This window comes from Ceratotherium simum, chromosome 13 (genome assembly GCF_057802395.1).
Source record: "Ceratotherium simum simum isolate JZ-2026a chromosome 13, ASM5780239v1, whole genome shotgun sequence".
Lineage (NCBI taxonomy): Eukaryota > Metazoa > Chordata > Mammalia > Perissodactyla > Rhinocerotidae > Ceratotherium > Ceratotherium simum.
The window spans coordinates 37,797,190-37,823,640 of record NC_141912.1 but is presented as its reverse complement, the minus strand read 5'-3'; the positions used below and the strand labels follow the sequence as shown (position 1 = coordinate 37,823,640).

At 38.9% G+C, this 26,451-nt stretch overlaps 1 protein-coding gene across 5 annotated transcripts in view; it reads right to left on the bottom strand.

Moving 5' to 3' along the window:
* The window catches only part of KCTD20 (potassium channel tetramerization domain containing 20), a 36,551-nt gene extending 15,521 nt beyond the window's left edge, over positions 1-21,030 (bottom strand). For 2 of the 5 annotated variants that reach the window (XM_014782762.2, XM_087438519.1), the window contains exons 1-2: positions 20,871-20,961; positions 2,267-2,320 (exon numbers count right to left, since the gene is read on the bottom strand). Coding sequence is in view for 1 of the 5 variants with exons in the window: in XM_087438520.1 (XP_087294646.1) it covers positions 2,267-2,288 (22 nt within the window). In the remaining 4 variants the exon portion in view is untranslated. Of the gene's footprint in view, positions 1-2,266; positions 2,321-20,870 lie in introns of all 5 variants that reach the window. The other 3 variants (XM_087438520.1, XM_087438518.1, XM_087438521.1) reach the window with 3 other exon arrangements.
* Positions 21,031-26,451: the final 5,421 nt, after the last annotated feature.

The following is a 26,451-nucleotide window of genomic DNA, read 5'->3' as shown; positions in this document are numbered from 1 at the left end:
TACTGTGAACAACACCTACTGAGTGACTGCCTTGTGCAAGGCATTTGGCAAGGCAGAATGGAGGGGCTGTGTGGGGGACTTCACACCTTTCTTCCAGGTAATCGTGCCCTGTAGCCCTTCCATCCTTGGGGGCTGCCCAACTACTGAAAACATTCCTGAAGATCACTCTACTTAGCACTTTCACAGTTTATCCTGTACTGATTTCCACTTCGTGTTCTCGTGGAAGAATCATCTTACATCACCAGCAATTTTTATGCATATGAATTGCATGCTAACACTGTTTTAGAAAGAAATTAGGTCACTAAGAGCAGTAACATGTTTTAATACTCTGAATTTCCAGGCTGGCCTGGTAGCGTAGTGGTTAAGTTCACACGCTGTGCTTTGGCAGCCCGGGGTTGTCGAGTTCGGATCCCAGGCGCAGACCTACGCACTACTTATCAAGCCATGCTGTGGCGGAGTCCCCTACACAAAAGAGATGTTAGCTCATGGCCAATCTTCCTCAAAAAAACAAAACAAAACAAAACAAAACAAAACTCTCTGAATTTCCTGACATACAAGCATGCAGAGGTAGTCAATAAACATTTGCAATGTGAATTAAATTGTGAATCCCTTCATAATTTGCAATGTGAATTAAACTGTGAATCCTGAGCATAAAGTTGATTGATCAGTTAGTCCCTGTTTTAACTTGGATGAAATATGAAATATATGAAATAACTTTGAAAAGATGAGTCAATACATCTGCCTGAAAACAAGTCATTTTAAAGAGACACTTTCAGTTAAGGAAATCTTTTATTTTCAGACAATGGCTCTTACAACATCAGGCAAACTGAGGGAATAAAGTGAATGTTCTGATAGAAAACTTAATATTTGGCTACAGCATTTTCAGGATTACCCTTTCTTAAGGAAAAAACAAAAAAATGTACCCACTTAAAACTGATCCCTGATGATTGGTAAAGTCAGATAGATCCACCACTGCCCTTAAGTTTGATTCAGAAGATGTCAAAAATGAGGTCTACAGAACAGGATAAAAAAGAAGACCCATGGAACTGGAAAAAGCATTATCATCAACATTGGAAAGAGCAAAAGGGGGTCTGCTTCTTTAAGTTCAATTGGTTTTGAACTATAATGTTTCACTCAACCTATAGCTGCTGCTTCTCAACTCTTCACTAGCTGCTCAAGTTCAAATTTCTCTTTGTTGCTCTCCAAAAGACCTCTTGGACCAAAACACAATAAGCTTGAATAAGCCTATCTCTTGCAAAGTTGCACAGACTAGACTGTTTAAGTTACTTCCTTTATTCCTGATAATGCGTGGGATATAGTTTCATTATAATGGAACAGAATGAAAACATGTTCTTCCTAGTCTATAGTACCAGGGCTCAAAACTCAGTTTAACTTGTATACAGTAAATTAACAAACAAAAAGATATACCTGGAACTTAGCAGGGTAGATATCTCCAATGAAGGAAAAGAAAGTAACTTGCTGAGCACTTAACAGGTATTTTATTTGTATTTAGTTAATTTTCATTACAAATAATACATGAATATTTCCCTTCTTAAAAAGGACGCTTTGATCATCATCTCCAATCCCAGTCATTTTTCCAAGTAACTAGCACTACTTGCTTGGTATGAATCCTTTTAGACTTTATAAAAATGCATTTATACTATACGTATATAATGGTAAAATCATACAGTTTTTAAAAAACACAGAAACTATATACTATATGCATCATTCTCATTCTGCAATGTTTTTCTAAATTAACTTTCTTGAGATCTATCCATGTTGGAAGATTAAGATCTAGTTCATTCCTTTTTTAACTGCTGTATAATATTCTATGACTCCACTCTCCCATCTATGAATACTTAGGTTGTTTCTAACTTAACTATTACAAACAGTGCTTCAATGAACAAGATCAGAGTGTACTATGAAACTCTAAGAAAGAACGTAGTTTGCAGAGTTTTCCCAAATAGATTTGGCTTCAGAACTCTTTTCAAGAAATGATCTCACCATTAATGCTTAATGGCACACACTGTAAGAAATTATCTAAAGCAACATTTCCCAAAGTCCCCTATGAACTAATTCCTCTATAATCCTAGAATGATAGAACAAAACTCTCTTGACCTATGAAACCTAAAAAGTAAACTGACTGACACCAAATTCTTCAACATACATACACCAAAGCAGCCAGTTTAAACATAAGAGTAAGGGTCTACTCCCCTTCCAGGATGGGTGTTTCATTCAACTTTGAATGTATATTTACATTGCCTACCATGCTTCAATTCTGTAACCATCCCCCAAATGAATGTTGGTCCTCAGAACAGATCTAAGGAGAAAAAAAAAAAGAAGAAATAAGCAAAGCACTTCAATGATATAGTTCTCTATTGCTACAAAACTATTTTTGGCCAGTGTAGTTCTAAAAGTCAGAGCAGTGTACAATTACAAGAACCAAAGGATCATGACACCCCTGGCACCCCTAACAGTAACTGATGAGACTGCTGCAGAAAAGAACTAGGAGTTAGAAATATATTAATAATGGAACTCAAACTGTATAGCTGTGAAGCAAAAAACACTTAACATCCAGCAAGCCAGCTCAAGCTTCACTTCCATACACTCTGTGAAAGCATTTTAATACACTCTAAAGAGTTACACAAATATACGTTTTATTATTTATTTCACAGGCCTCCCATGAAGACCCGTATTTTGTTAAGTCTTGATTTTGCTGACCTGGAATAGCAAAACCATTTAGCATCATAATCTTCCCATCTTGGAAAATTTACATACCATCTTTGACAGTGGAATTATCTCCACATATTCCTTGCACCTAAAAAAGGACACACTGGTTTCTTCATAGAACATAATCATCTGGAGTATTAATCCAAAATAACATCTAGATAACAAGTCTATGTATTTTCTTCTTACTTGCAATTTCCTCTAATCAATTATTTCCGAAGAAAACAAGATAATTACATGGATCACTGTTCCATTAAGTTCAATATCTTGCCATTGAATTATTCAGATTTTTAAAATCTAGTTGGAATGGGGTACAGGGCAATCAACAAACATGGATGTAACTCAAAAGCATAATGATTTCAGACTGTTAGTGGTAGAAGGGTATGATCTTTTAAAAGACAGTATCCTTTTTTTACTTCAGGGCCACGTCTCCTCTCTGTGTAAGAGCTGTATGGTGAAGATGATAGGATGCCATAGAATTTGGTAAATAAACCAATCTACCCTTCATCTATACTCCACAGTTAAATTTAGAAAGTACTTACATCTTTGCCAAACCTTCATTCCAGACTGACAAATCCCAGTCTTTTCAGTCTGTTCTCATGTGAAAACCACACCACTTCTTTAACTAATTTAACTGCCTGTCACTGACTTTGGTCTAGTTCCATTATGCTTTTTTCTTAATGCATAGTGATGAGAACTCTGCTTGTGTTTTCTGTTAAAGGGGAACAGGTTTTCTGTTCTGCTTCACATATGCTCTCTGGTGATACCCAGGATTTCTGGGAATAGAAGGTTAAAAAGGGGCCAAGCTGGAGGGAGAGATGATGTAAACTGATAGATACAATCTAGAATGTCTACAAGACTCCCTTCTAGGATGTTATTAAGTGAGAGCTAAGAGGCCCATCTCCAAATTGTACCCTGGGTATATATTTTTTAAACCAACTCCACTGAAGCTTTTCTGTCATGCTTCTACTCACTCCCTTTGCATGTGCGACTGGAATGTTCCAATCTCAGAAGAAATTTTGTCTTCTGACTATTTAAGGCTCTCTGGTTTTCCTTTTTCCAGATTATTTCTAAAAATATTGAGTAAAACTACTCTAGTATTAAGCCCTTATAAACTCTATCCTTAATATTTCTGGATCTCGTTTTCCTACATTATGTCCCTAAACCTGTAATAACTTAGCTGTTTAAATCAGCAAAGAAAGAGACCCTTGTTGTATTCCTTTGGGTCCTCCCTTCCCACCTATTTGCTGTCTTCCTCAAAGAGTGCTGGCAGACTGCTGAGACATGAAGACTACTTACAGATCTCTTGTTACATCTCTCCCCAAGTATGATCTTCCATTATGGCTCTACCTTTTATAACTGCAGCCATGGGCAGGTTCCTAGGTTTCTGTGTGTCTCAACTTCCTCACTTGTAAGAGAGGATAGTAATCATTCACCAGACAAGGGTGATATAAGGATTAAATGAGGTAATACATTTAAAGTGCTTAGTACAATGCCCAGCAGAGAGCACTTGATAAATGTTGATTATTGTTATTATTCCCAAATCAGACTCTACAAAGAACTTTTACAAGCCGAATCTTATTTGATACTGAAACAAGTCCAGAAGAGATACTTTAATTATCCACACTTTACTGCGGGGAAGAAAACAATCATGCTTTAGAGAGATTAGCAACTTGCCCCAAGTCGAAACGCTAGCTAAGAGGCAAAGATAGATTCCAAACGTAGGTCCTTGGATTCCCGTATGCTTTCCATCCCATCACATTGCTTCTCCCAAACCACCTCTCTTTCCTCCATTAGAAGTTATTCCTTCTATTGTTTGTCAGAAATGAAAGAGAAAACTAGAAGTTTCCACGGTCACTCCTGCTGCAGTTCTTATCAAGTAGGAGTTATGGTAGCAATGCGAGAATCCTATGATAAAATGGTTATATTTTTCCATAAATAACAATAGCATTATTAGTGTTTTACTGCTTATAAAAGCAATATGCTCAGTGAAAAAAACTTCAGTCAATATAGGAAGATATAAATACTTTAAAAATGAACAAAGCTGTGGTGAAACCTTTGCACACATATCTTCGGGCATCTACTCTGTTATATCCTTGGAATAAACTAGAAGCAAAATGGCTATGGAAAAAGGTCAATCATTTTCAAGTTCTCATATGTACTGCCAGATTGTCCTCTCTAAATATACCAATTTACACTCCTTCCAGCATCGTCGAGTGTCCACACTCTAGAACTCTCGCTCACATTCAGGGTTTCAATCTTCCTCATCTTTGCTAATCCATGATTAGTGAAATATGAGAGTCCATTTAAAAACTCATTCATTTTCATCAACACTTCCAAAATTTCACCTTTGAGAGCCTTAAAAGTTTTGGGTGGATGGGGTATCCATGCTGGGTGGATACTAGGTAATAGCAGTGACTTACTAATATCGAGTTTGTCAGGCTTGACTAGAATCACTGAATGTTTCCATGACTTGCTCAAATCTCCCTGGACGTCTGTGAGATGACAACAAGGTATGATGACAGGACCATCCACTAGACTGAAGCAAAGCAGGTTCTGGCTTTGGCTTTGTTATTAACTAGTTGTGACACCAAGAAAATGTCCTTTAAGTTTCAGTGTTTTCATCCATGAAAATGGGATGATATCTGCCACTGCCAAAGTTAGATAATCCTTTCTCTAACAGGATGTATGAAAAAGCCCTCAAAAAGCATAAAGCACCATGCAAAAGCAAGAGATACATTTGGGTGTGTGAATCTCTCTTATACACCTGCTTAGTTAGCCTTTATCTGGCTCTTCAAGCTCAGCATGCTCATCTTCCACTTCTGAATGTACTTCTTATGTTCTGACTACTGTATGATTCTACTGATTTCAGCTACCTTTTTCTTTTCGATTCAGTGAAATGACACACTGTACTGCTTTTGGAATTCTTTGAATTATTTTTTGCCTCGGTTGCCTAACTTTTCATTTGCACCTGACCTTCTGTGTCTTTCCATTTTTCCTCCAGGAAAACACCATATCTTCCCTTTCTCCTACCAAGCTGTCTTTTCTTTAGCTCTTTTACTCCTGTAGAATTTTAAAAAACAAAGAGAAACAATAATCCCGCACTGGGTAGTACGCGTTCATTGTACTGAAGAAGATCTTGAAAGACAAAAATCACCCATAATTCCTCTTCCACACTTTCCTAAGCGTACATACATAAATATATTTCTTTTATTTTTACAATTTGAGATTCTGCTGTAAATACTATGTTGTATTCTCAACATACCATGAACTTGGTTGTATGTCAATAATCATACACTTACATCGTTTTCAATGGTTGTACCAAATTTTACTCAACCAATTTCACAGGTTGTTTTTTTTACATTTAATCTTTAACCCATATACAATTTATTTGTCATATAGCACGAGGTATGGATCTAACGAAATTCAAATAGTTAACCAATTAACTGCCTTAACAATATATTCTGAAGAGTCCATTTTTCCACACTGATTTGAGATGTCACCTTTATCAAATACTAACATATGCTTGGTCTGGTTTTTACACTTTGTTTCACTGACTCATCTATTTCTGTGCAAATGTCATATATGATTTTAATTTAACAATATTGCCATCATTTTTCTATGTCACTTATCTAAAATGGTAGGTATTTTTAAGGTGTTAGGGAAATTTTTCCTCCCGAGCTTTAAAATAAGACTACTCATTTGTATTTTTTTCTGCAATGAGTAACACCAGTTTTATTTGTTTAGAATTACTGTGATAAGTTTTGTAGAACAGAAAATTTAATGGAGATGGCAGCTGCACAGACTGAGACTCCCTGTACCAGTTTACTACCCAGAATGTAGCTTTATTTGTTCTAACTCTCATTATATAGAAGTAAAAATTTGCTTTACCTAAAAATATTACTTCCATAATTCATTCCAATGAAATACTAACAAAAATATGTGGATAACTGAAACTACTAATACTAGAGCAATTTTGCTGTTTATTGTTGAGACAGCGTTTAATCAAATTTTTAATTCAAAAAGTAAAATTTAAGTTTACTTCAGCTATTTTAATACACGTAAATACGTTATATACTTTAAAGATAGATTATGTTGTCTAGATTAATATTGCAGCTATACCAGAAGACGTTTTTCTGTGCAGAAAAAGAACTTTTCATGATATTCTACTTCTTGAATGCTGGTCAACGTTTATACACATGCCTTTCTTCTATACTCTCCCTGTGAGCCTAAACAATTGTATAATTAATCCCTAGTAAAGCTCAATTCTCTTCTCTAACCACTTTCTCTTTTGTTTCTTTTTCTTTTCAAAGAACTGATGCTATAAAATATTTCCCCATTTACCGTACCATTTCCTCACAAAGTCTCAAATTTCAAGGGAAGCTATATTTAATCATAACTATCCTGCCTCCCATATTTACCAGCAAGTGCTTTGGAACCAGACTGCTTGGGTTTGGTTCTCGATTCCACCGCTTACTAGCTGTGTGAGTCTGGGCACATGGCTAATTTCTCTGAGCCTCAATTTTCTCATTTGTAAATTAAAAATAATAGCAACTATTTTGAAGAACTGTTTTAGGGATTACAAATACTTCAGATAAAGCACAGTCTCTGGCATACGGTAAACATTGAAAAAATGTTAGCTGTTATTATTTATATTAAACTAGCTTCAAGCTTACAAAAATCATATTCAAAAACCTTATTTTTTTTAAATGTATACTTTTTTTCTCCTTTCTTGCATTAATACGTAGCCATCACATCATCCCTCATCTCAACTCCAATACCAACAAACCTCTATTTATATCACTGGGTATCTGTATTTTTATAGAGAATAAATACTGGATTCTGAATATATCAATTTGCAGAGTTAACAAAACTCAATTATGATGCCACTGTTTAACTCTTAATTCCAAACATTTACTAGTAAACATGTTATTTCTGTAAACCAAACCTGTAGTTTTAGACCTAAAAATTATACAGCTTTCTAATGGATCTTTTGTACTGACTAAGCATCTTTATCAGCTAGGTTTCTTTTTTAATCTCTCAAAACTGTAGGGAAGTTTCTGGTAATCTCTTCAGATTATCAACAAATTAGTCAACATATACAGACAGTATACATTTACCAAACATCTAGTGTGGGAGGCACATCGCCTGTGTGCCAGCACTGAGGGACACAAAGGATTGAGCAACACTTTCAAGGGTTGGTCCTAAGCTCCCATGCTGGTTAGGTGGGGATATATGAAAAAGATAAGTAAATGCAAGCAATAAATTCACAATATGTGGTTCTAACCAGTGTTTTCAGATTCTCGGGCCTATCCTCGGAGAGTCGTCTCCATAGGCTTACAGTGGGGCTGGGAATTTGTAATTTAAAAAAAGTTAATTTCTCAGGCAGCTCTCACACGCACTCAGGTTTGGGGATCATAAGATAAACATAAAAGTTATAAAAACTCATGTGAGAAAATCACCTCTAGCTAGTGTGGCTGGGAAAAAGAAGTCTTCATATGAGACAAAATCTGAGTTGTGCTCTCAAGTAAATATAAGAATTTCTCCCTAACTTTTTATTTGGAAACTTTTCAAATCTACAGGAACACTGAAAAATCATTACAATCAGTACACTTACATTCCCCTCAGGTTTACCAATGGTCATCCTGCCTCATTTGTGTGTGTGCTCATGCTCTCTCCCCGACACCACATTTTCCCCAATCACTTGAAAGTTACAGATATCACAACACTTTATCCCTAATACTTCAGCACGCATATTCTAAGAATTAGAACATTCTCCTACAAAACACAACAGTACTGTTTTCACATCTAAGAAAAGGAACAATTATATATCATCAATATATAATCCATAATCAAATTTACTCAATTGGCCTCTTATTTTCTTTTATAGCCTTTTTTCAATCAAGGTGCATTCCTTGCATTTATTGTTCTGAAGTTTTCCATCTTGCATATTTTTCACCCCCATTTTTTGGGGTAGTTTTGTTTTTCATGAAATTGACATTTAAAAACAGTCTAGGTCAGGTCCAACATTCTGGATTTGTCTGACTGTTTCTATGTGATCAGACAAGTAAATTTTATTTATTTATTTATTTTTTACAAGAATACTACAGGGCCGGCCCTGTGGCTTGGTGGTTAAGTGCGCGCGCTGCGATGCTGGTGGCCCGGGTTCGGATCCCGGGTGCGCATCGAGGCACCACTTCTCCGTTCATCCTGAGGCCGAGTCCCACATACAGCAACTAGAAGGATGTGCAGCTACGACACACAACTATCCACTGGGGCTTTGGGGGGAAAATTAAAATAAATAAAATCTTTAAAAAAAAAAAGAATACTACATAGGGCCGGCCCCGTGGCTTAGCGGTTAAGTGTGCGCGCTCTGCTACTGGCGGCCTGGGTTCGGATCCCGGGCGCGCACCGACGCACGGCTTCTCCAGGCATGCTGAAGCCGCGTCCTACATACAGCAACTAGAAGGATGTGCAACTATGACACACAACTGTCTACTGGGGCTTTGGGGCGGGGGGGAAGGAGGAGGACTGGCAATAGATGTTAGCTCAGAGCCAGCCTTCCTCAGCAAAAAGAGGAGGATTAGCACCGATGTTAGCTCAGGGCTGATCTTCCTCACAAAAAAAAAAAAAAAAAAGAATACTACATAGATGGCAGTTGTGTCCTTCAACTGCCATCACATCAGAGGCACATAATGCCAGGTTCCCCCATGACAGGAGATAAGTTTGATCACTTGGTTAAAGCAGTGACTACAGGTCTCCCCACTGTAAAGAGAGATCTAACACCCTATCTCCCAATAACCTTTCACCCAGTGGTTTTAGCATCTATTGATTCTTACCTGAATCAATTACTACATTTGGGGCTACAAAATGATGGCTTTCTAATTCTATCATTCCTTTGATATTTATTGCCTAGCATTCTTCCATGTAGTAGAACTATTTCTTCACTCTCCCCTTATCTTTCTTTTTAAGCATCATCATGAACTCAAAGATTTGTTTTAATCTAGTGTACTATAATAATCTATTACCATCAATTTTTTTTCAAATTGTGCCCAATTTTTGGTTCAAATTGCCCCAAATATGGCTAGTGGGGTTCCCTTCAAGCCAACCAACATCTGTGTCATTTTTACACAATTCTATTGGCTTTTGAGGCTACTTCCTGGCACAAGATTTCTCCAAGCTCCCCTTTACCATCTCTGCCCCAGACCTGGAATCAGCCATTTCTCCCTGGAGCCCCTGTTCCTTTTAGTGGGCAATGGCATTTATAAATCATCATCTGAATACTAAGTGTCCTTGTAGCTATTGGGTGCCCGTTTGCTTCTAGGCCATTTCAGCAAAGTTGGGGATTTTTTTTTTTTAAGCAACTATGAGTTTATATTGATAGTTGAATTGAGTTTCAACTCAAATTCAATGCTGTAGTTTGTATTAGTATATCTTTTCCCTCACTTTGAAAATCTCAGTTCAAAAACTAGTTTCAAAATTGTAACATCAATATTATTACTAACAATAAACCTACTAAGTTCAAGTGTCTTTTGGGGGGCAGTTCTTTTTGTGCTTAAAGTTCATCCCACTAGGGATGTACAGTCAGTGTGCTATGTTCAAGTTCTTTTATTTTTTTCTCTGTATGTCCTGTAAGTTAGCTTCATTTGTTTCTCTTTATACTCAATTATAGCATATTTTTCATTATTTTTAAATTTATTTTTTGAATATGTAAAACACTTACAAAGTGTTATAAAAAAGGAATGCTCAGAGAAATGTGTCTCCCCTCCCTCTCCCTCCAATTTTTTGCCCATATATTCCATACAGACACCAGTTTTGTTAATTTCTGGTTATCCTTCATGTTTCTCTTTGCAGAAATAAGCATAGTATGTGTGTGTATACATATAAATTCTTAATTCCTCTTTGTTCTTATACAAAAGATGGAATACTGTACCCAGTCTTGTACTTGGCTATTTTTACTTAACAATATATCCTGGAAATCACTCCATAGGAGTGATTAGACATCTTCTCCATTTGTTTTAATGGCTGTTTAATACTCCATTCTGTAGATGTTACTAGGTAGTACTCTGGTAGAGCAAAGAGGAAAGGGCACTCTAGACAGGGTGAATGGCATGTAACAGGCAGGAATGAAAGGGGTCGGGGGGAGACCAATAAGGCTAGAGTGAATGATTAATGCAAAAGGGTGGGAGAAATGAGGGTCACCATCATATCATACAACTCCAGGGAACCCCTGACAGATAAACGCACGATGACAGTAGTGACAAGATTCTAACTGTTTGGATGTATTGTCCTGTCTCCTCTACTTGATATCCCTAACTTACTGCCCTTAGTACCTTTTTGTCAAGAAGACTTATGCTCAAGAACAGTCTTAGTGCACAGAAAAGACTATATTACAGTTATTTCAATTTAAATTAAGACTTAAGACCTTACGTTCAATGTATAACTGCCTAAAGGCCCTTCAACAGTTTACTTTTCTTTTATAACTTTATCAAATTACCTAATTTTAAAAAATTATCATACTATAAACAAAAAGATTTAAAGAACAATATAATAAAAACTCTTGTATTCACTACCCAGTTTAAAACATAAAACATGACAATATAGTTGAATCCCCAATAACCACTATCCTGTTTGGTACTTCTATCAAAAATTTTAAATTTTACTTATAATCTTTTTTTTTTTTTAATTTATTTTCCCCCCAAAGCCCCAGTAGATAGTTGTATGTCACAGCTGCACATCCCTCTAGTTGCTGTATGTGGGACGCGGCCTCAGCATGGCCGGAGAAGCGGTGTGTCGGTGCGCGCCCAGGATCCGAACCCTGGCCGCCAGCAGCGGAGCGGGCGCACTTAACCGCTAAGCCACGTGGCCAGCCCACTTATAATCTTAATATATTCTCTTTTCTTGTTTTAGTATTTCAATCCTACCAAGCAAATCTTTAAGTGCTCAAAAAACTCTAGTAAATCCTAAAAAATTAAACTTAGGAATCTAGTATATCTCAAGTTCTTAAATATTGCAATACTCTTTTCAAACTTAGCAAACTTTTCTTACATCCTTAAACTAATAATCAAACCTAAACCCAATTACTGAAGAACACATTTTACATTAGAATCACAAATTAATCAGCTGAGATTCTTCAATATGTCAAATTACCACAAACATTACATTTTAAGTCCAGACGGGCTTAAATGCTATTGATTTAATACATATCATGCACTACATATTGTTCTAAGTACTTTATAAATGTTATTTAATACTCAAAAAACCTCAGGAAGTAGGTGCCATTATTACCCCCATTTTATGGCTACTGAGGAAGAAAGAGGTTAAGGAAAGTTCCCACAGTCACACAGCTAATAAATAGTGGAGCCAGGCTTCAAACCCAGACTTCCGGCTTCAGAGTCTATACTGTTACCATCTGTGCATGTTACCTTTATGCTGTTACCTCTCCTTCTAGGTCTGATTTACTTCATGATTTCCATGTAAGTTTCACAGGTTTGGACCTGATTCCAAGCCCAAGATCTGGGGCCACGACATATGACCTTTCTGTGCTGATAGTGGGCACACCTAGCACCAGTTTTCTGTTTAAAAGTTGCTATGAGAGGACCTCTAAATCAATTACCTCCAGATGGGGGTTAATTTTACAATCTGAGTTCCCGGAATTCAAATTAAGATCTTACTGAATTCTACTGTAACTTTCAACTTTACTACCTAAAAATTGGGTAGATGAAATTCTATTAATTTTCACACAGGGTGCTTCTATCTTTTGATTGGATTCAACTACTTACGGTCACTCTAATGACACCATTAAACTAAGAACAATCCGAGGTACATAATAGACCAGGCAAAGCTCATCTCCTATGAAAAAGTCAGTCAACATATGTTAGAATCTCCAGGGTGATGGACCCTCTTCAAGCAGGACACTCTTCTGACTGCTATTACCTAAAATTCTGACTGCTATTACCTAAAACTCTCTGAAGGAAGAGATACACAAGCTGTTAAAAATTACTTAATGGCAAACTTCCAGGAAGTATCCAAGGGATACACTATTAGCAATAATGTCTTACAAGGACAGTGCAAGGCAGTGTAATTAAAAAATAAAAAAAAGTATTAGTCAATACAGTAGGCCATTTTATAGGAAAGAGCTAAGTGTTTGTATGGCGAAAAAAGATCTGAAGGTCTTAGGGGACAGATCCATGGATTTAGTACGGTAGCAACAGAACTACCATGTCAAATTCTGGAGTCAATCCAAAATCACTGTGTCAGAAGATGGTTCAAGGACCAGTACCAATTAGTGTCAAAAGTTTTCACTGACTATTAGCAAAAATGAGGACAATGCAGACAATGTCTCACACACACATACACACACACACACACACACACAAAATCATCCCAGTTCTAAGACACTTGACATTGACTAAGATATCATCAATCTAATATAGCTTTTTAGGAAAAAGAAGCACTGTCATAATTAAATATATACCTGACTTTAAGATATATCCTGATTTCATAAATATTAAAATGTGAACTTACGAATTATGGTACATGGTAGTGTAATGCTTTCTTGGGAAGGACTGTCCTTTGTACCTAAATTATATCTTTAACTCCCTTTTTGATATATTTTTTTTTAATTTTATTTATTTATTTTTTCCCCCAAAGCCCCAGCAGATAGTTGTAGGTCATAGCTGCATATCCTTCTAGTTGCTGTATGTGGGATGCGGCCTCAGCATGGCCGGAGAAGCGGTGCGTCGGTGCGCCCCCCGGGGATCCAAACCCGGGCCGCCAGCAGCGGAGCACGTGCACTTAACCGCTAAGCCATGGGGCCAGCCCTCCCTTTTTGATATTAAATGTCTTTTCTTTTATGAAATAATGGTGACAGAAAATGATGGCCAGATATTTTTTTTAAATGTCCTAAAATGCTGCCAGCCTCATGACAGGCTCCCAACTTTCCCCCTACAATTTTACCAATCATGAATCTCAAAAAATCTGGGATCTCAATCACCTTCCATCTAGGACTACAAAAACACTTCTACTAGTTCAGTCCAGTCTACCTAAAAATATTCATAAATAGAGAATCTATTGCTTAGCTCACTGTATTGTTGGACAGCAATCTTTGGGGAAAAAATTTTTTTTTTCTCAAATTGAGCTGAAGTCTGCCTTCCTCCCCACACCCACCATGACTTTTACGCATTAGTTTCAGTCCTATCCCCTGGAATAACACATCCTTCAGAAAAGCTGGGTAAAACAGAAAAAACATCAAGCCAGCCCTGATGCCTAGTGGTTAAAGTTCAGTGTGCTCTGCTTCACGGGCCCAGGTGTGGTTCCTGGGCATGGAACCACACCACTTGTCTGTCAGTAGCCATGCTGTGGCCGTGGCTCACACAGAAGAACTAGAAGGACTTAAAACTAGAATATACAACTATGTACTGGGGCTTTGGGGAGGGAAAAAAATCCAAACAAACAGAAAAAACATCTGTCTGAAGGCATCAGACAACTAATAAAGTAGCCAAGGTGAATTCCTGGAGAGAAGGTGTGACGGTCAATTTTATATGTCAACTTGGCTAAGCTACAGTCCTAGTTATTCAGTCAAACACTAATCCTGGTGTTACTATGAAGGTATTTGGCAGATATGATTAAAGTCTGTAATCACTTTCCTTTAAGTAAGGAAGATTATTCTAGATCATCTGAGGGGGGCCTGATCCAATCAACTGAAAGGCTTTAAGAGCAGAACTGAGGTTTCTCTGAGGAAGAAGAAATTCTACTGTGGACTGGAACTTCAACTCCTGCCCTTCCTGACAGCCTAGTCTAGACCCTACAGTTGTATAAGCCAACTCCCTGCAATAATATCTTAATATGTGTGTGTGTGAGTGTATATATATATAGATGATATATACTACATTATTCTGACATATATATATACACACACAGAACCATAATCAATAATTAAAACTTTTCCGTAAAGAAAACTCCAGAACCAAATGGCTTTATTAACAAATTCTTCCACATCTTTAAGGAAGAAATTATGTCAATTTATACAAACTCTTCCAGAGAATACAAAAAGAGGGAACATTTCCCAATTCATTTTCTGAGGCCAGCATAACATTGACCCAAAACGTGACAAGGACATTACCAAAAAGGATTACATGCCACTCTCTCTCATGAACATAAGCACAAAAATCCTAAACAAATTATTAAAAAATCAAATCCAGATACATAAAAAAGTATAATACATTATGACAAAGGTTGGCTTTACATTCTAAAATCAATTAACACGGGCCGTCCCTGTGGCTTGGCGGTTAAGTGCGCGCGCTCCGCTGCTGGCGGCCCAGGTTCAGATCCCGGGCGCGCACTGACGCACTGCTTCTCCAGCCATGCTGAGGCCGTGTCCCACATGCAGCAACTAGAAGGATGTGCAGCTATGACATGCAACTATCTACTGGGGCTTCGGGGGGAAAAATAAATAAATAAAATCTTTAAAAAAAAATAAAAAATAAAAAAATAAAATCAATTAACATAATTCACCACATTAAAAGACTAAAAAGAAATATGTTTTAGAATAATAACTAAAATAGCGTGAAATAGTATTGATATATTAGGTTTAAAATAGGCAGCTTGAAACAATAAGTATATTCATAGAAAAAAGACTGGAAATATTAATATTCTCCTTTAACTGTAAATTCATCATATGATTTTTTTGTGTTTTACTGAATATTCCATAGTCTCTAAAGTGAATGTGTTATTACTTTTAAAATGAGAAAAAAGGAAAATGTATCTCTAAAAACAGAGAACTCTTCAAGAAAATGTGGGAATTTTTTTTAAAAAGCTTAGAACAGTTTAAGAGAAAATTTTAAAAGTTTAAAAAGAAAATGAGGGCCGGCTCCGTGGCTTGGCGGTTAAGTGCGCGCGCTCTGATGCTGGCGGCCCAGGTTCGGATCCCGGGCACGCCCCAAGGCACCACTTCTCCGTCCAACCCGAGGCCGAGTCCCACGTACAGCAACTAGAAGGATGTGAACCTATGACATACAACTATCTACTGGGGCTTTGGGGGGAAAAAAATGAATAAATAAAATCTAAAAAAAAAAAAAAAAAAAAAAAAAGAAAATGATTTATTACTACATAAGAGATGTTGACATTTTCCCATCTAGATTAAGGAAGAAACATGCTTACCAGACGAATAGGAATTTAGGTTAAATATATGAAATAGTTTCTCAAGCAGATTATTCAACAGGATGACAGGATAACCTTGATAGCTTTAAATCCAATGCAATGACTTAATGCACAGGCACGATGTGTTTCTTAGGGTATTCAACAGCAAGCACCTGTTCTAAATAACAGGTGGAAAGTAGGCTAGGTGGGCAGGCACAGGATAAAGGAGGCTGCTTGAGCCCCAGGGCATAGGGCATTCAACAATAAAGGCAACGGAGCATTCAGATTACCTGGCATATAATTCCCCAAACAGACTGTTACGAGCTAAATTGTGTTCCCCTCAAAATTCTTAAATTGAAGTCCTAATTCTAAATCCTCAGAATGGGACTGTTTGGAAATAGGCACTTTAAAGAGGTAATTAAGGTTAAATGAAGTCATTAGGGTGGGCCCTAATCCAATATGCCTGGTGTCCTTTTAAGAAGAGGAGATGAGAACACAGATAGACACAGAGGGAAGACCATGTGCAGACACAGGGAGGAGAAGGCAGCCATCTTCAAGTCAAGTAGAGAGGCCTCAGAAGAAACGAACCCTGCTGATACCTTGATCTCAGACTTCCAGCCTCCAGAATTGTGGGGAAATTTCTGTTTAAGCCACACAGTCTGTGGTACTTGTTAATAGCAGCCCTAGCAAACTAATACACAGATACAACTTCGAAAATTAAATTTTACTCTCTCCCACCGAAAAAAAGATTTAGGACAACACATAGGAGTCTTAACATGGTTTTATGGTATAGACTGTGATCTTCATATAGAGGTGTAAATCACTAGCTGTTTTATTCTAAAAAATTTAAATTTTCTTTTAATAATCTTCTCAACAATATAACTTTCTTCTATAAATTTAATAACTATTTTATATTTGTGTAGCATACACAATTCAAATTTCACTCATATTTGTTACTTCATCTGATCCTTACAACCTTCTCTATGAAACAAATAGGATTATAGTAAGAGAGACAACTAAAGCCAAATCCTCTGGCCTGGGTCACAGATCTTTCCACTAGACTCCAGTGCTTTCCAAAATTTTAGTAAGGCTCCTCCTGTTTTATAAGAAAAGAGATAAAGTTTATTTTTTACCTATCATAAAGGCTTAATATTTCAACAGTGGTGGAAAGGACAATCTGAATCTAAAGAAAATAGTATCTTGAAATAAATTAAATTATATTTTTAAAAACAATTAACAGCCAGCATTTCCTGAGAACTTACAATGTGTCAGGCACAGTTCTAAGCACTTTACATGAATTAACTCAATCCTGATAACGCTCTGAGATAGGTACGATTACAATCTCTATTTCAGAGACATAGAAACTGAGGAGTACTTTATCCAAGCTAGTAAATGAAGGAGCTAGGATTTGAACCTAGGAAAGACTGGCTCCAAACCCCACATTCTTTTTTTTTAAAGATTTTATTTATTTATTTTTCCCCCAAAGCCCCAGTACATAGTTGTCTGTCATAGCTGCACATCCTTCCAGTTGCTGTATGTGGGACGCGGCCCCAGCATGGCCGGAGGAGCGGTGCCTCGGTGCGCACCCGGGATCCGAACCCGGGCCGCCGGCAGCGGAGCGCACGCACTTAACCGCTAAGCCACGGGGCCGGCCCCAAACCCCACATTCTTAACCTCTACTTGGTGAAGTATAATGAGGGCACTTTTGCGCATATATCTTTTTTTTAAAGATTTTATTTATTCATTTTTTTTCCCCCCAAAGCCCCAGTAGATAGTTGTATGTCATAGGTTCACATCCTTCTAGTTGTTGTACGTGGGACTCGGCCTCAGGGTGGACGGAGAAGTGGTGCCTTGGGGCGTGCCCGGGATCCGAACCCGGGCCGCCAGCATCAGAGCGCGCGCACTTAACCGCTAAGCCACGGAGCCGGCCCCAAACCCCACATTCTTAACCTCTACCTGGTGAAGTATAATGAGGGCACTTTTGCGCATATATCTTAATGGCTCTGGAGTCAGGTGGATTTAAGCTTGAACACTGGGCCTGCCACTTACTAGGTGGATGACTTTGGGCAAGCTTAAGCTCTCTGTGTTAGATTCCTCGGATATAAAATGGAGATAATTAAATGGGACAATGGATATAAAAGCATTTAGTACAGTGTCTGGCACATCATAATGCCTACTAATTAAGCCCTTACTATTTCTAATCCTACTTGCATGAATATACTAGAACGATCCAACAATGTCTACTTTGGGGACTCCAAGCAAAAATATCACAAGATTCTCTTCTTTCATCCATACTTTCCTTCCTGTTATTTCAGAAATGCATATACTATTCCAATAATCTCATTTCTCATAAGAATAAAAGAAATATACTGAATCACATTAGTAGTTAGATCAGTCTCATATTCTGTCCCCCAGAGATACCTAATAACTTTGGTAAGAACAACAGTATACTTATGTGACAACTTCAAGATTCTAGACACTGCTCAAACATCTAACACTTAATAAAAATTCACCAATGTACTTAACCTTTATTGAATCTTTTTTTTTTTTTTTAACATTGAGTCTATAACATCTCTTGGGATTACAAGATAACTATCTGTTTGCTCTTATTTGTCCTTTTACTACTTATTTCAAGCTTTGGAGTTCTTATTTTAGTACTCCCAGTCTTCATGCTTTATATGGTTAAATCACATTCTCCTTCAATCTCTATTTTTCCAGATAATACTGCTTTGTAGTCATGTGGAAGTCTCTCCATTTTCTTCATCTACTTATAACAATTTGTGTGGACCTTTGCCATTTTTGAAGCATTTTTCTTGAGATGATTTAGTGAGAAGAACACTGGGCTAAGAGCCAAGAGTCCTCACTGTGCCATCTCATCTCTCAGATTCTTTATCTGAAAGATGAGAGCACTGCACTAGATACATTTATAATAGGTTCCCTTCTATCTCTAAGCCTCACATTTCCATGACTCTGGGTCTTCCAACTAGAAATCATTCAGTATTCCAACAATTTCCCTCAACTTTTTACTCCAATTAGCCAAGGAGGGGCAGGAATGTTCAGATTTAGGGGCAGAGGAAAACACAATAATCAGGAAGTCCAGAGAGACAGAAGGAAAGACATGACGTTTTGTGGACCAATAGAAAAAAATCCATTAATAAGAGAAATCAGACACCAAAAAGATACCAAAGACAGAAAAAAAGTCAGAAACAGCCTAAGTCTAACCTCATCCCTACACATCTATTTGAAGAGGGACTAAGACATAGAAAATGCTTTTGGCAGCAGAGAAGGTTATCCAGCCCTCATTTCTGTCTCAAGGGAGCAGTGCAACTCTGCCGTCTTTGCAATGTCGTTGCTAAAATGGCCTACTACAGTGCTTTGCACAAAATAGGCATTCTTGGGGTATTTGATGACTGAATTAATGTCCAGCTGAACTGAAAGCCCTCATAAATACTACTGCCACTGCTACATACCAGGAAATCCGAGAGCTCAAGGCCATGGGAATTACATGGCATTGGCTGCCCTGGTTCTAAAGGAAAGGAGACTCAGCTGGGAAGGGGGAGGTTTGGCCTAATGGCATTGCTTAAGCTCTGATGATACAGGAAGCAGCCCCCAGAAGGAAAAAGGACAGATGAATAGGCACAGGCTATCTCTGAACCACCAAGGCAGTATCAGAATATGTATGAGAGTCATTTCCTACTCCGGTGTCAGAGTCCAAGAAAGCACTATCTATTCTGAAGTTTCCTTCCTGAAAGTCAGAGCTTCTTGGCTTATGACTGGTTAGGGGGCAGGGGAGAGTAAATCAACAAAGGAATAAAGGGGTGGGGCAGTTCTAAAAATTCTCAGGCCAGCCCTTTGGTGGTGTTTCTCAAAGTATGGTCCTTGGATCACCAATAACAGACCAAGGGAGGGGCTGTTTGCTTAAAATGCAGACTCAGGGACCCATCACAGGTCTCTAGAATCAAATTTCTGGGAGTGGTACTGGCATTTTTAAGAAATAAACTTATGTTTGAGAATTACTGCCCCAGAATTTTCTGGCGGGAGGGGAGTTGAGGGTTCTTTGACTCCGAATTCATTATATTGGACTGATAACACCACAACACTTTGTTTTGGGGACCATTAAAAAAACCCTCAATTTCACAGATTAACAGCTGCAGCTAACTGTTAACAGCGAAGGGGGGCACAATTACAGGGCCTGGAGAAGGCATTTTCATAAACCGGTTAAACAGTGCCTCCCTCCACTGCCTTGTTTATCCTGTTAGTTTGTTCACTGGTTTCTCGTTTAAAAATAAATCGGTTCAACCCAGGAATCTGCAGAAAGAATCACAAACTCCAAAACAGGAGACGTTTTTCGATAGTGCAGAACTAGGCTTGTAAACCTGAAGACACTGTCTGCTATAAAAAGTAAGGTTTTATTTAACAGAAAATTACGGGTTAAGGCTCTCCCCAGCTCTTTTGCGCTCAGACAGAGCCACGGAGGAAAGCTAGTAATTTTGGGGTGGCCGAGAAGGAAGACTGAGGCAGGGGTGAAAAGAGCAGCCCAACGCACTCTCCGCTCCAGACAGTTTGGTAGGAAGTCCGACCAACTACAGAATTTTTTATGAATTCAAAATTGCCAGAAAAAACGCGTCTGCGAATGTTTTATCAATAAACACTCCAGGGTCCTCGCCCTTTCTCTCCTGGCGGGATAAACACACCAGAGGCCTGCAGGAAACGGGCAAGTTGTACTGGAGCTGTCCCACGACTGTGTTTACGACTGCCACATAAGGTGACCCCTCCCCGGTGAGCGCACTTCACCCTCAGCACCGAAACAGGCGCCGGAACCCGTGTGCCCTCGTCTTCCCTCGCGACAGCCTTTCACTCGGGGTCCGACCCCGCGGACGTCCGCCCAGCGGCGTCCCGCGCAGACGCCCCCCACAGACACAAAGGCGGGTTCCGTGGCGATGCCCGCCGCCACGCTCGCCCGCCGGGTCTCGGCGCCCCAACCGGCCCCGCGCCGCACTTACCTGCCGCGCTCTCGCGCTCCGCCCGAATCCGTCCGGGGGGCGCGCGCACTCCGCGCCGCCAGGAGCCGCCGCGGGGACCGGCAGTGCCGCAGCGGCGCGCGCACCCACTCCCCCACCCCCCGGCCGGCCGGCGCGGCCACGCGGCTGAGTCACCCGGCGCTTCACGTTAAGAGTCCCCTCAGCGCGCGGGGCACGCCGGGAAGGCCGGGCTCCTGGCCAGCCGCCCGGGGCCGCACGCGGGTGGGTGTCCCCTTTCCTTCACCACACGCCTCGCCCGTCCGAAGGAGGACGCTCTCACTCCTGCGCAGCCTGGGGAGATTCGACTTCTGAGGTGCGGATGCCCTCTTTCAATTCTTAAAAGTATAAAACGGAAAAGTTAGTAGTTATCTGAATTGTCAAATAAGCTCGCACAGCCCCAGGACTGCTTCTGCTTACAGGAAATTGTTGAGCTCCGATCTCTCCATACATTTGGAGGAAGGAAGTGGTAAGAATAATGGAGTTCCTTAAACGCGTTTTGCTCGGAAGCCCCTATCCTGCATCTGCATTGTGACCAAAAGAGGAAAAAACCACGTTTTTTCTTAAACCTTGAGTTTCATGAAACTACGTGCTATAGCAAAGAAAGTTGAATTACACATTTTGTCAACCAGAAGCAAGTTATTGGAAAACTGGTTGTGTTACGAGTAAAATATTTCAACACTCAAAAAACGCCTATGTGTGGTCCATGTCCTATAAAACAAATGCTGGAAAACGTAGAAGGAAAGAAATAGCATCAGTCCTTACCTTCATGATTTCTAGAGGATTTTGTACTTTTAAAAGTTATACTAATTAAATAAAAAGTTATAATGATAACACAAACGCCTAAAAATTGTTGAAAACCATATATGATGATAACATGATTTCTTAAATTCTGAGTCAACCTCTTTTTCATTACAAAAGAGTCTCTAAAAACTAATTTGGGCCTAAGTATTAGGATGAGTTGAAATGGAAGGAATATGAGAAAATAGTTTGACTCTCATTCCAATAGGTTACAAACACTTGCCAGATACTTGTATAGCAAAATTGCGTTATCAGGGTCAACAATTTTAATTTTAAAAACTGAAGCTATGAATTTTTTCATTATAATTTTATTTGAGAGGTCTAGAGGGGCATTCCCCATTTCTGCTTTTCCCTTCACTCACAATGATTGAAAAGCATCCAGTACTGTTTTTGAATCAGGATGAGTTAGTTATGATGCTGCACTCTCCAGGGCAGCTCAACTGGTGGGGTGACTCAGCATTCCCAGGGGCTTCAGTCTCTGGCTCTGCCAATCCAACACTAGGTTCCACATCAGGGATGGCAGAAGAGCTAGCTTGGAGAAGCCTACAAGTGCTTTTCTTTGCCTCCTCCCAAGTGAATCTTTCACTTCTGCTGACGTTTCACTGGCCTGAACTAGTCAATGGCCCAACCTGAGTGACTCTTAAGAAGGCTGGGAGGTTGCCCAGGGAAAAAGAACATGAAAAAGATTTGCTGAACACACTAGCATTGTCTCTGCCACAGTGTTCAACAGTAAAAATCAGTATAAACCAATTTGAATAAGTGTTATAGGATCCAAACTTTACTACCAAAGTAACGGAGGATTGTTCAAACTAATGCCTTTATTTCCATTTTTATAAAGTACAACGTTATGCCCTTTGAGTCAAAAGACAAAAAAAAACAAAACCTTTCTGATGTTCCTGCAAGACAATTGTTGAAACAAATTCTTCCTTTCTGGAAAGGTTTCTCTGCAGGTTTGTAATATGCAAAAATCTGGCCCAAAGATTGGAGAATCTAGCTGTTGTGTCTTTTAATAGTTAAGATTAAATGGGTTCCATTTTTATCTATAATTTCATATAATGAATAGCATATCAGACCTGGTACTTTTTGCAGGTAGACATCAAGGAGACAGAGTATGAGAAATGCATATTCACAGAAAACACAAGTGTATGCTGATTTTTATCATTTTATTTTGAATTTAATGCCTCTCCAAAACCTGAATCTCTCAGATGTATTTATCTCTGAAGCTGAAACCCTATTTAATGTCAAATTGGAATTTTCACTTGTCATGATGGCAAATTCAAAAGGCAATACAGTTCATCTGATTTACTGTGTTATTTAAGAAATACAGTTCATCTGATTTACTGTGTTATTTAAGTCTCTTTAAATATAGCATCTACTACCAGTAGATATTACAAAGCACTTTCCCAATATTTTATATCAATTAAACTTCTCAACAACCCTGGGAGACAGATTTTATTACTCATATTTACAAATGACGAAAGCAAGACATAAACAAGTAAAGTCTCTAAGGTCATTAAGCTACTGAGTGGTGCTGGTGGGCTGAGAACCCAGATATCTGACTCCAAAGTTCTTGCTCAACATCCACTGAGCGTATGGTTCCTACTGAACTGCTTCCAAACTGCAAATAATTTAAGGTTGCCTCTGTCTTAGAATGAAAATATTTTTAAAGTGATAGGTATTATTAATTATCATATAAGAAACTAATTATCCTTTCTACATACTATATCATATGTAGTAAATATAAAAACAAACCAAAAATTCCAAGATTTTTGAACTCTCAAAGTAATTACATTGCAAAAATTGTTTTTTAACTAAATATTTTAGGTTATATCATCTCTAGATCACTGCAGACACATCAAATGAGACTTTTTGAAAGAATAATGACTTTCATTTGGAAGTCCAAAATTATGCTCAAATATAGCTGTAAATAATTACTTAATTTCCTACTTTCTACAGGGGGGGCCAGAACCCTGCATGTTGACCCAAAATAGATTCACAAGAATTTTTTTTTTTACCTTCTTTTTACCTTCATCAGTTCACCTTTGCTAACAATTTCTTTGTGAAAGTGACGAAGGCTTATGACCAGCAGGAAACAGAGACTGGACTTTGAATACATAATCAACCAGAGAATCAAGAATTCTAAGTTTCTAGTGGCTGGAATTTGCTATGAAATCTTTGTTAATATATATCTGCTTTACATACAACTTCAGTGTGCCTTTTAGTCTCATTTATAGGGAATGTCTCATCTGCAAATTGAACAAACGTGTAGCCATAGTCCAAAGGAGTAGGACCCCAAGAGAACCATGTAGGTGATGATTGCAGGATCTCTCCTCTAAAAGAACTTTAAAAAGTTGTTAGGTTATTTGGGTAACCAAATAGGAGATAAAAGGAAGTGAATCTACATAAAAGTATTCCCCTGTTAGGTAAAAAAGAAATGATAGAATATCCCAATTTTGCAACCCCCTGTGAGTTAATAGATACAGGCATTATGTATCAATAGCTCCTAAGATCTTTTTTTGTGTGTGTGTGAGGAAGATCAGCCCTGGGCTAACATCTGTTGCCAATCCTCCTCTTTTTGCTGAGGAAGCTTGGCCCTGGGCTAACATCTGTGCCCATCTTCCTCTACTTTATATGGGACACGGCCACAGCATGGCTTGACAAGTGGTGTGTCGGTGCGTGCCTGGGATCCGAACGTGCAAACCCTGGGCTGCCAAAGCGAAGCGCGTGCACTTAACGGCTATGCCACCAGACCGGCCCATAAGATCTTAAAAAGAGAGAGAACTAGACATTATATGCCTCCCAAGGGAAGACCACACCACCACCCAAAATGCTGCTAAAGGGATCCAACCTAAGTCTGATCGAGACTTGAGATCCAGCTGCCAATTTGTAGGAAACACGGGGAACAGAGGAACATGTTGAGCTGCACCATGATCATGCAATCTGCAAAGTCCTGCCTTTGGGAGATGTTACAGCTCAAAAAGCCTATGTTCTTTGAGAGATCAATTGTAAAGTTAAAAAAAAAAAAGACTTGGGCCGGCCCCGTGGCTTGGTGGTTAAGTGAGCGCGCTCCACTGCTGGCGACCCGAGTTCGGATCCCGGGCTCCCACCGGCGCGCTGCTTCTCCAGCCATGCTGAGGCCGCGTCCCACATACAGCAACTAGAAGGATGTGCAGCTATGACACACAACTATCTACTGGGGCTTTGGGGGGAAAAAATAAATAAATAAAATCTTTAAAAAAAAAAAAAAAAAGACTTAAAAGATATTTCAAATTTTAAAAAGTGTGCGTATATGTGTGTGGGAGACTATACTAGGGGCAAACACTTGGGTGGCAAAACCATTAAAGAGAAAAGGAGGTGAAAGTGATTTCTATAGGAGTTAGGATAATAGTTACGTATTAGGTGGTGGTGGTAGGCGGGGGTGGGAGGTGGGAATGGTTGTGATTGAGAAGGGACACATGGAAAGGGCTTCTAAGGGTGGGTAGCGAAGTTCTGTTTCTGGATCTGGTGGTGGTTACAAGGGTGTTTGCCTTAGAACAATTCATTAACATAAACATTTCCTTTTGTAGTCTTCTGTTTCCGTGTTTTATGATAAAAACATTTTAAAATAAAAGCGGGAGAGGCCAGTCCTACCCAAGAGCTGAAATGTATTTTCTCCACACTGAGCTATTAGCAAATGTATCCATTTGGTTTCCTGGGACAATATTAAGGTTAAATTACTTTAAAAAGAAAAATAAATGCTTAAAAAAAACCCCAAATCCTCTGAAAGATATTCTATGTTGCAATAAAATTTTAGAATTTTGTTTAGATAGTCTGTCTTTTTTTAGAAGGTAATGGGCAAGTAGGTAGTAGTGTGTATTTTGAGTGTTAGAGAAAAGACAAAATGGAATGATGGAAAAAGACAAAAGGTAATGGGCAAGTAGGTAGTAGTGTGTATTTTGAATGTTAGAGAAAAGACAAAATGGAATGATAGATAAGGAGACTAGAACAATTTCTTTTTTTTTTAAAGATTTTATTTATTTATTCCCCCCCCCCCCAAGCCCCAGTAGATAGTTGTATGTCATAGCTGCACATCCTTCTAGTTGCTGTACGTGGGACGCGGCCTCAGCATGGCCGGAGAAGCGGTGTGTCGGTGCGCGCCCGGGGTTCGACCCCGAGCCACCAGCAGCGGAGCGTGCGCACTTAACCGCTAAGCCACGGGCCGGCCCTAGAACAATTTCTTGAAGCCTAATGGTTAAATTCTAATAATGACCAGGAAGGTAATCTATAAACATTTCCCACTGGGATTTTGATGAGGGCATGAGCTCCCTGCCTTTCCCACCCACATGCCATTGATCTGAGATAATTCATCTCAGAACTGTATGACTTTTTAAAAGTAAGTAGAATGCTCAGCTTGAGATTCAAGAATCAAACCTCTTTAAATAGAAGTCCTGTGGGGAGTCACCATGGGTGAGTCAGAAAATGTAGAAGTATGTTACCTTGGGCTTTAGCAGAGGCTGGGTGTAAACTGATAATATGTTTATCTGTCATTACTCCTGTGACTCCTGTTTACAAACAGACTCTGACCTCCCAGTCCCATGTCCCGTCTCTGACAGTTCACATTGCCTGTTTGTCAACACCCAAGTCTCATTTTGAACCCAATACTGAGAATGGTGGGATTTTTTTTTTAACCTTATATGAGTTTGAAATAAACTGCATTTAGGGGCCGGCCCCATGCCTTATCAGTTAAGTACGCGTGCTCCGCTACTGGGCGCCCGGGTTGGGATCC